The following is an 11235-nucleotide window of genomic DNA, read 5'->3' on the forward strand; positions in this document are numbered from 1 at the left end:
CTGCATGCTGCCATGCTCCCCATCCTGATGATAATAGGCTAAACCTCTGAAACTGTAAGCCAGAATTAAATGTCTTCTTTATAAGAGTTGCCACAGTTATGGTGTCTCTTCACAGTGATATAAAATCCCTAAGACAGAAGACATAATCTAAAGTAGAGTGCTCAATGAACAAATGCATACTGAAGCCCAGATATACAATACCAACCACCAAACCTTCAACCTGGAGACTTCTCCAGCCCTAAGAGAAAGGCTTGAAGGTGCTGGTGACCTTGGAATCCTATGCAGATCACCTCCAGATGTGCTCAGTCAATTAACCCTGCCAATGAGCCCACAGTTAGTAGAAACAGGTGGGCAAGGGTGCCCGGGCCCCTGAGAAAAGACTCTAAATATCACAGCTTCTTTGAAAGGGTCTTCCCCACTGTATCATTGGTGTCCTGGTTGACTTTGTTGGTTTCAGGTTTTGTCCATTTGACACAAACCAGAGTAATCTGGGAGGAGAAACCTCAATTAAGAAAATGTCTTGATTAGACTGCTGGTTGGCGAGTCTGTAAGGATACTTCCCTGATTAATGACCACGTAAAGATAAAGTTCACTGTGAGTGGTGCCCACCCCTGGGCAGGTGATCCTGAGTTGTACAAGAAAGTAGGCTGGGTTGGGCATAGTGGTGCACACCTTTAATCCCAGCACTCAGGAGGCAGAGTCAGGCGGATCTCTGTGACTTGGAGGCCACATGGTGAGTTCAAGGACAGCCAGAGCTGCATAGTGAGACCCTGTCTGGAACAAACAAAACAATAACAACAAAATCAGGTGGAGCAAAATATTGGGGTTCAAGTCAGCAAGCAGCATTCCTCCTTGGCATCTGCGTCAGTTCCTGCCCTAAATTCTGTTTGTGGCAGTCTACCAACCATAACATAAACCCTTTCCTCCCTAGTTCGTGTAGCCTATTAGCTGTCACGTAACCCTTTCCTCCCCAGTTCGTGTAGCCTATTAGCTGTCACGTAACCCTTTCCTCCCCAGTTCGTGTAGCCTATTAGCTGTCACGTAACCCTTTCCTCCCCAGTTCGTGTAGCCTATTAGCTGTCACGTAACCCTTTCCTCCCCAGTTGCTTTGGGCCAGGTGTCTATCACAACAGAGAAGGACAAGTAATCTCCCAACTGCTATTTTCTAGGCACTGCTTTAGTCTCTATCATAGAAGAAGAGTAAGGAAGAAAGAGAGTGCACTGGGCTGGAGAGATGAGAAAGACACGAGCCACGCAAGCCTGATGACCTGACTGATGCCCGTGCTGCACTAAACAATCCCCACACCCGTGCTCACATAAGCAACGCTAAGTAAATTCAGTGAGACACACAAAATTTCTTTTCTCACCATGAGGTTAAAACGTTGTGATAAGAGGGGTCAGGGTAGGAAGAAGAGGGCAGGAGACGGTACTAAGGGTGAGTATGATCAAAATATATTGTGAGAATTATTAAATTATTCAAAAGGTTAACACATTAAAACAAATCCCAGGTCATTTTCAGCGACATAATGGGCCTGAGGTCAATGCCACCTTGGTTTACATTAAACCTTGTTCCTGTCACCACCTGCCCCTCAAAACTGATAACTTTAAGACATCAACCACAGAGCATTGAACCACTGGAGAGGCCCTAGTGAGCATGGACTCTCTGAATGCACAGGTCACATGACTGTGAAATCTCCATAGAACTTAGCACTGTTGCTCAGTTAGGAACATTCATAAGAGTGAAATGACAAAATATAAACAAATCGGGGACACATTCGTAAGACATGTATGTGACATAGAATCCCATCAAATCTGTAAGAAAATGTCAGACTGTTTAGCAAGGGAAATGGGCACCTCACACAAAATGGTACCAGGACAGCCAATAAAATCATGCAAAGGTGTTGGTTTACACTAGTAATGAGCAAAATTAAACACACACAGACACTGCACCAACAAACTGAACAGACTGTCGGTACCACGGTCACTTCAGAGCCACCCGATCCTTCTCCTTCTGCAGAATTTCACCCTTGCTCACATACAAAGAATCTATTTCTTGATTCCTACCAAGCAGGAGGCCCAAGGGACCAAGGAAAGTGAACTTTGGAGTTTCTGGAGCTCTGGGAGAATAAATCCGTTCATTCACATGGGGTTGCTGGCTGGAGGACAAACTGGTAAGCAGTGACGGTCCTTTGCAAAGATTCTGTCCAGGCACCTGGATCTGTCACATGTCCCTGGACTTTTAACTATGTCTGCCAGGCTGCTTAGGCATTTAGATCCATTTTACTTGTGTAAGCCATGACTGAAAGAAAACTGTTCACTATTGCAACACCACAACAAAACAAAACAACAGACTGAAGAACAGTGTCTAGAGCTAGTGGGCTGGCTCCGAGGATAAAGGTCTTGTCTCCAAGCCTATGCACCTGAATTCAGTCCCCTGGTCCCATACAGTAGAGAGAGAAAACCAACTCCCAAACACTGGCCTCTGACCGTCACGTACAGGCACACACATGCACACAACACACACATGCCTGTACATGTGCATACATGCACAACGGCACACATGCATACCTGCACACACATGAGCACCAGCACATAAACACACAAAGGACACTCACCTATTTGACAAGGCATTTGGATCTTGTAGAAGAAACGAGATGCAGGATGCTACAGCAGATTCGTTACTAAAGCAAGGCTGCCAGCTCTCTGATAAGCCTGTGTGTGGTCCGCAAGGCTTCGACACGCCACATATATTCATACTTTGCTCATGCTTCCTCTCATCTCAACTTTAAAGTTACAGCTATGTTTTATTGCTTGATTTGTAGCAGCCATCCACCTAAAATCTGCAAAGCAGATTATAAAGCTATGTGAGGCTAAGAACATGGCTTCTGCTTTCAGGAAAAGGAGATTCAGCAAAATACGTAAATATCTCAACAGCCCATCTTTAGATAAATATGAGGGAAATATCTCCTCCATCAGACAAGTACTGATCCTGCACCATGGTTTTTGCTTGTTTTGTTTGTTTGTTTAGAGTTTAGAGGAGGTTTTATGTTGGTTTTTTTGTTGTTGTTGTTGTTTTTGGGTTTTTTTTGAGACAGGGTCTCACTACGTCACACAGTCTGAACTCAAACTCTTGATCCTCCTGACCCAACTTCCTTTGGTTCTTTTCATTGTCCTAGAGCCTTTAAGTGGGTTTTCCTACACGCCAAACTACGTTTGTACGATCCAATCATTTAGCCGAGATAAGCATTTCCTTCCTGTGCAGGCTGTACTGGAGCAGAGCATGCTATAAACCAGGGATTACCTTGTTTTTTGCACACTACAAAATTTAGCAATGCTGTGTGACAATATTGTAGAACTAGAGGAAGAAACAGAGCGCTTGTGGCTTATGGTGGAAAACGGGGACTTTTGAGGGTGCTATCTTCTAATTCTTTCTCAATCACTCAGTAGTGTGACTTTGGGCAAATAGTTAAACTTGCGGAATCTCAATATTCTAATACAAGGTCCCTAAAGGAGGTACCATAAGGCAATAGTTGAGCATAAGGCATATACTCAATAAATGATCACAGATGTGCTGGTATTTTTAAACAGTATTAAAATGTTTATTAAAATAGATACTCTTAGGTGATATAGAAAGAAGACACATTCTTCTATAAGACAAACATTGATCCTAACCTCCTTCCTGTTTGACTTTTTTTTTTTTTTGAACTAGAGTCTGGCAATGTGGCCCAAGCTTATCCCATAATCTTGATTCTCCTGCTTCAATCTCCTGAGAGCTACGCACACAGACATACCACCACACTTGGCAGACCATGCTTTTCTTATTCCTGCCCCAGTTTTAATGAAGAGACACTGTCTGTGGTGGCTTCGATGAGAACGGTCCTCATGGTCTCGCATATTTGAGTGTCTGGTTCCCAGGTGGTGAACCATTAAGGATTAGAAGGTGTGACCTTGTCTCAAAAGTCCAGGGCAAGGCCTGTCTCTCTCTGTCTCTCTCTGACTCTGTCTCTCCCTGTCTCTCTCTGTCTCTCTCTGACTCTCTCTGTCTCTCTCTGACTCTCTCTGTCTCTCTCGGACTCTCTCTGACTCTCTCTGACTCTCTCTGTCTCTCTCTGTCTCTCTCTGTCTCTCTCTGACTCTCTCTGACTCTCTCTGTCTCTCTCTGTCTCTCTCTGACTCTCTCTGTCTCTCTCTGTCTCTCTCTGACTCTCTCTGACTCTCTCTGTCTCTCTCTGACTCTCTCTGACTCTCTCTGACTCTCTCTGACTCTCTCTGTTTCTCCCTCTCCCTCTCCCTCAGTCTCACCTGCGGGAACCAGAAGAAAGCTCTCAGCTTTATCACCATGCCTGCCTGCCACCACGCATGATGGTCATGAGCCAGTCCCCTAAAACTGTAATCAAACCCCCGAATAAATGAAACACATGCTCACTTTTATAAAACGCACCGGTCATGGTGTCTCTTCACAGCAACAGGACAGTAACTGAGATACCGCCGTAAGGTGTTTGTAAGGAACTGTAAAGTATAAGCAGCTGTTTCCACCTAGGTTCTGGGGATCCGACTCATCAGATCCTCATTCAAGCACCCTAAACCACCAAGTCATCTCCCTAATCCCAACTTCTGCATTTAATAAAACAAGTCAACACACTGTATTTGACTATGTTGCTGCCAGCTGCTATTAAAGCAGGAGCAGTTGTTCTGAACGGCAGTGGAACTTAAGAACTCTCAGTATGTTTGCTGTTGGTTGGCTTTGCAGAAAGAGTAGCAATGAGTTAGAGGCTGCAACGCTAACGCACTTGTATTACCAAGGAAAGAACTGAGCTGGTTGGGAAAGGCTCCAGACAGCCCCACAGTCTCTACAATGAAAGAAAAAAATGGCTAGAATTAAGGGACATAATTTTAAAATATATAAGGAGGATGCAGTCACAGACTCACAAGTTGAGTTTGGTGCTGGTGGGCACATTGTCTGAAAAACACAAAAGTCAATCCTTCTGTCAATCAAATACATCTAAAATCTACCATTAGTCCAGCAAGCTCCGGCTCCTCTCGTCTGCCCCACCCTTCCCCGTGTCTTCCCTCCGCATCAGAACTCCATGCTTCCACCAGCTTGTGCTTTTAACTTCTTGCAGAAAAGCTAATAATTAAGTAGATAGACCCAAAGTTAAAAGAAAGAAATCAAAACCAGTCTTTCCTACTAGAAAAGAGGGGAAATCATGTCTACTTAACACATCTGAGTGAGTCAGAATCCATGAAAAGTGATCATGTATAATGCATGCCAACTCTACAAAGACATACATGCATGCAGATCCATGCACACACCTGCTTCCGTCACCCTCCTCTGGCTCACCAGATAAGCTCCTGACTAGAGAAAAGTTCGCCTACTCCACTGCGCTCCTCCTGGTGTGGACCCTCATGACCACTGTGGTCACTGAACCGCATTCTCCTTCAAATGCATTACATGAAACCTCTCAGCCAAAAATGTCAATAAGTAGAAAATATCAAGCAGCAATATATGGAAGAGAGGCAGGAAACTCACCATCGGATGGGATTTTAAGCTGATAATGCTATTATTACAAACTAACTAATTAAGCCCTGGAATCTGTTCCATGAAAACAGACACATCTTGATTTTTAAATTAAAACAAAACAAAGCAAAAAAAAAAAACCCTTCAATCTGTTTACATATAAAACACGACAGAGGCGAAAGCAAAAAGAAGAAGCCACTCTGACATGCACCCAAGAAACCGCCCCAGGCGTCTGACGGTAGCAACTCTTGTGCCTGCGTTTGCCATACCTGAACCCCACTCTGCCAGGCTGCGTGTCAACAAAGAAGGCAAAACAGAAACAGGGACACGTTAGCAGAATCAAGCACAACGCAACTGTATGGAGAATTACAAAATCAACTGAAAAGTTTTCATATCAATGAAGATGGATCAGTAGCTGAGCAGTTCAGTTCCGTTAACAAGCTAGGCAGCTCTTAGCTGAAAGTGGGTACCGCAAGACACAGGCTTCATTTGTTCAAATGCTTTGCCCTTCTTAGATTTCAGAGCAGGCTGTAAGCGGCCCTCATTGGCTAGGCCAATTGTTTAATATCCCATTAGAGCACAGAGATTAAGGGAGCAAGGACACGACTTTAAGTGTACCTGCTGTCGCATCAACAGTAACCATCGTCAGAGAGAAGTGTTTTCTCTGTTGTTCTCGGTTATTCCCCTCAAATGGTGAATAACAAAACTAGGATTTAACATTAGGCATGAAGCATTCATTAGGAAGCTGTATTATTTGGTAGGTTCCTGAACTTTTCAAACTATAGCAAAGCAGTGCCTGCTGCAGCTTCACTACCGGCAAAAGTGGCCAAGGAGGGACAAACACCCCAGACCCCAGGACTCACTTCTCTTCTGCGACACAGCCTGCAAGCAGGCGGTCACAATGTCGCAGTTCTTCTGAACTTTATGCAGAAGTCTGTCTTTCTGCTTCAGCTGCCGGAGTAGCTTCGCCGACTGGATGCCAATCCTGTACTTCAGCTCGCGAAGGATTGTCCTCAGCTCACTAGAGTCTATCGGGAAAGAGAGAGATAAGCCCCCAGTGTGATACTAGCCAAAAGTTATCTATGTAGAAAAATGCATTTAAACCCACTCCTTCTTGTTCTTCGTCTAAGACAACTTGTACATATTCAGCCAAGGCATCCCAGTCCAGTGAGGCACCCATCCATCTTCCACTGTACTCATGAGACAAATTCTCTCAGATAAATGCCTTACATGTAACATGTAAGCAAAGACTCCAGGTGCACATTTACCTTCCGATGCTTATGCTGACCTAAAACACCGCCTACTCAAGAGACTAAGGCAGGAGGATCCCGAGTTCAAAGCCAGTCAGCACAACTAAGATCCAGTCTCAAGAACTCAGGGGCCTTTAATCCCAGCACTAGGGAGGCAGAGGCAGGCGGATCTCTGTGAGTTCGAGACCAGCTGGGTCTACAGAGCTAGTTCCAGGACAGGCTCCAAAGCCACAGAGAAACCCTGTCTCGAAAAACCAAAAAAAGAAAAAAAAGAAAAAAAAAAAAGAACTCAGGGGCTGTGGAGACAGCAATGCAAACTCACCTAGCCAAGCACCCACATAAAAACACAGTCATGGTGGCACACTGGGCTCTACATGCACATGTATGTACACACAAAAACAGACAAAAGGTAAAAGAGGGCTCAGTGGTAGAGGCCTTGCCTAACACGTGCAAGGTTCCGGTTGTTCAGACCCCAAGACCACAAAAAATAGAAACCAGCTACAAACAGCTTTATCAGTTGTCAGTTAAAAGCAAATAACGCCTTCACATTTTGTGATGTAGATGAATGTGGTTGTACTAGTTTTAAGTCTATGGTCTTCTAATAACCTTCTCAGTATATTTCATTTAGAACCCCATAATTTTCCATCTGTGGTAGAAAATGTATTTCCTCTAAAAGGATCAAATAACTCTACATCTTGGGCTAGAGAGATGACTCAGGAATTAAGATCACTGACTGACTGACTCTTCCAAAGGACCAAGTTCAAATCCTAACACACACGGGGGCTAACAACTGCCTGTAGGTCCAGGTCCAGGGGTTTTGACACCTCCTCCTGACCTGGCAGGCACTGTGCACAGATGGTGCACAGACATGTAGGCAAAGCACCCAAACATGTAAAATAACTCTTAAAAAATTAAAATAACTAAGAACCTTAATAATAATAATTATTAATAACCATTCTGCATTCTTAAAACTAATGCTCACAACAAAAAGAGATGATATGAAAACCCTATCTAATTTTTGGTGTTTCTTAAGGTATCTACGACTCTTCGTTTCTCTGTATTATGTGCTACTTATGGGAACATGTTCCGATACTGTAGGGAAATGTCTCCTACAGTAATATCTACAGTTAAATAAACACAATACAGGCAGAATCGTCTCCGTGTCAACTCCTGTTTCTCACTAAGAAACAAAGGAAACTGGTCAGCTGGAAAACTGACCAATTTTCTCTCTAAGGAATTTTATCCTTATATGATAAATGGGTTTATAATGAAAATCATCTCTAACCTTCCCTGAGCACTTAACACACATTAACGTAGGCGCAAAGCCTTACAGCTAGCTAGAAACAGCAGCAGTATGCCAACTAGGGAATCTGCCTCCAAAGTTCAGACCTTCACCACACACAGCCCGGTTTCCTTCAGAAGCCGTCTTGTTACTGCCCCCTAAACCACAGACCCACACACACTAGCTGGGAAGGTGCTGACACATCAGTGAAACAGGCAACAGTGAGAGAAGAAAATTACCACTCAGGTTATCAGCGTTGTGTGAAACCCAGTGAGCACAGCACCTAGACTTGCGTCGGAACAGCTGGGTTCTGAGGCTGAAAACAATCAGACTCAACGAGCATCATTTCAGCGAACAACTGCAGGGATCTCCCGGCTGTCTAACCGACGCTCTAGGGATGTTTATCAACAGAGACAGTACGTCACTATGTGGTGTCTTCTTCAACCAACGCAGTCAACTGCACGGAAAGAAAAGGTACGCGGGCAGCTGGGTGAGCAATGGGATGAAAACTGGGGAGAAAGGGACTCCTCCAGGTCCCGTGAGTGATTCGTAGAGTGCCGCCACCCACCGGCAAACTGCCGACCTCTCCTGCAAGCTTTGCCTCGCCGGTTTCCCTCTACCAAAAGGAAATGAGCAGTCACCAAAGTTTCCTGGTAGTGAAATGTGAACAGCTCTCTCAAACAAGGAAATCAAATCAAAATTTGCAGGACTGATTCTGTTGGAGTCTGAACAGACGCACTTCTTACCACAGCTGGATAATCATATAAAATAAAATGACCCAACTCCAGTCAAAGTACCATAGTCAGCTGCAGGGGAAACCTGACCAGAAAAGGAAGATGAAAACTGTTTACAGAGATAGGAGAAAGCAGATAGATTTATTGTTCTTCTAGTTTGTTTTTTGTTGTGTTTTGTTTTGTTTTGTTTTCTGGAACCAGCTAGACTGGACATTGTCAGTGCATGAGCACTGTATGTATAATTCGCTTTATCCCTCCCAGGGTCACTTAGCACAAAGACGATACTTGCAAGAAACGTGAGGGTGGCTGAAACACAAGCTATCATTATTGAGGATAAATAATCATCATCTAACTAGAACGTGAGCCTCAGAGTTTGATAACAAAAGACCTATCAAATTAGGCTCTGCTCCGAGGAAACCAAGGTCATTTCTCAGCTCTCCAGGCTGGCGGAAGGTTGCAGCAGTTAAATGCACTCAATCCTTTCCAGAGACCCAGATTAAACCTGCAGCGAAGCTGCACTATCGAATTATTCTGCCTCCCTAGTTAAACCCTATCCAAGTGGGTGGCTTAGGGAAGGGGCGGGGTGGAAAGTCCTGGAAGTCGGCTATTTCCCTCCTCCCAGCGCCCTCTAGATAACTTCGTGTGCACAAGGAAGAAACTCCAAACTAGTCCTAACAGCTGTTCAGGCAAAGTTAGAATCTAGACTGTCTCGGGCCTTGGGCACCTGAGGGACTGAGGGAGGTGGGGAGACTCGACCACGCTCTGAGCCACACCTGCAGAGGGGGTTGGAAATAGACGCAGTGAAAGTGTGACTGTAAGTCCCCAGGAGTCACACTCTCCGGGTGTGCGACAGGGCGCCAGCGACCAGGAGGGTAATGGCACAGGTGGAGTAGGGGCGCAAATGGCGCAAGTGGACAGGTGGCGTAACTGGCACAGGTGGAGTAGGGGCGCAAATGGCGCGGGTGGACAGGTGGCGCAGGAGGGCAGGTTGGCTGGAGGCGCAAACAGCGCAAAGTAGACAGGTAACTTAGGAAGAAAGGAGAGCAGGTGGCGCAGGTGGGCAAGTGGCACAGATGGGCAGGAGTCTCCGCGCCGCCGCTCACCTTTCTGCCGCAGGTACTGCATCTGGAGCCGCAGGCTCGGCCGCTCCCGCAGCTCCTGCAGCACTCGGGAGTCGCCCACACCGCGACCTCCCAGGAATACGTCGGAACCCGAGGTCTCGGTGGAACTATCCAGGCTGTCGCTGCGCGGGGGGCGACTCCGGGACGCACGGTCCCCGCCGGCTGCCACCTCATCCTCCTCGGTGCAGCTGTAGAGCTCGATGAGCAGCCCGCTCACTAGGGACGCCGTGCGGCTCGTGCGGCCGTGGGGCTGCGGCTCCTCGTCGCCCTCGGCTGCCGAGTGCTCCGCCGCCGCCTCAGCTTGCAGCAGCGGCTCCTGCGTCCCGCCCGCGGGAAGAACCTCCATCGCTCGCACCGCCGCGCGGGCCGCCAGTTCCGGGAGGGCGCGGCCACGCTGGCTGCGGAGTGCCCGGCAGGGGTCTAAACGCCAACCGATGGGCGGAGCCGGAGTTCCGGCTTCTAATCCTCGGGCGCTGCGCCCAGGTCCTCCCGCCTTCCCACCTGACCCAAGCATCCTGCAGGCTGCACAAAAACCTTTCTAAAAGTCTGACCATCTGGCATGATGTACTAGAGTTTTAATGACGCTGGGAATCTTTTCCGTCCATTACAAGACCTGGATTAAGATCAACTGAATTCCAAGACACAGAATGAGGGTTTAATAAACCTTTCTGTGTTGACCGAGCTAATAAAACTCGCCAGAGCAGGTTTTGATGGTAAAATCAAATTTATGAGAGATTTATCTTTTTCTTTAAAAAAAAAAAAAGGGGGGGGGCTGAGCGATGGCTCAGAGGTAAAGAGCACCGACTGTTCTTCCAGACGTCCTGAGTTCAGTTCCCGGCAACCACATGGTGGCTCACAACCATCTATGATGAGATCTGGTGCCCTTTTCTGGCCTTTTGAGAAAAAGAAAAAAAAAAGAAAAAGAATTATTGTGGAGTGTGTGCACGCTCATTCCATGACATGCATGTGGGGTCAGACGCCAACTTTATGTAGTCGGTTCTCTCCTTCCGACTTTAAGCAGGTTCTGGGGATCATACAGGGGTTGCCAGGCTTGTTTGACAAGTGCTTTTGCCTGGTGAGCCTTCTCGCCAGTCCTAGAGATTTATCTGCACACTAGACTTCACAAGAGTTTTGATACCATCACCGTAGATACCTTTGTGAATTTAGTCAGACTGGTCGTCACTTTAACCCTGTGGTGTCCTCGTTTTTCGGTGAGGGGCCTGGAGCAACGAGACTGGATGACTTGCCACAAAGTTACCTTGAACTTGTATTTGTGTCTGCCTCTCATTAGACGTAAATACTCCGTCTGACGCTGTAATCTTCCGCCAGC

At 46.3% G+C, this 11235-nt stretch overlaps 1 protein-coding gene across 3 annotated transcripts in view; it reads right to left on the reverse strand.

Moving 5' to 3' along the window:
- Positions 1 to 10278, reverse strand: part of Tbc1d30 (TBC1 domain family member 30) — an 81615-nt gene extending 71337 nt beyond the window's left edge. The window contains exons 1-2 of one of the 3 annotated variants that reach the window (XM_041671002.1): positions 9888 to 10278; positions 6382 to 6546 (exon numbers count right to left, since the gene is read on the reverse strand). In XM_041671002.1, coding sequence (XP_041526936.1) covers positions 6382 to 6546; positions 9888 to 10251 — 529 coding nt within the window. In that variant the 5' untranslated portion in view covers positions 10252 to 10278. The remainder of the gene's footprint in view (positions 1 to 6381; positions 6547 to 9887) is intronic. The other 2 variants (XM_041671010.1, XM_041671017.1) reach the window with 2 other exon arrangements.
- Between the last annotated feature and the right edge of the window lie 957 nt (positions 10279 to 11235).

The sequence above is a fragment of the Microtus oregoni genome, unplaced genomic scaffold, assembly GCF_018167655.1.
Source record: "Microtus oregoni isolate MIOR12 unplaced genomic scaffold, Mior012 000001F_ref0000356, whole genome shotgun sequence".
In the NCBI taxonomy this organism is placed as follows: Eukaryota; Metazoa; Chordata; class Mammalia; order Rodentia; family Cricetidae; genus Microtus; species Microtus oregoni.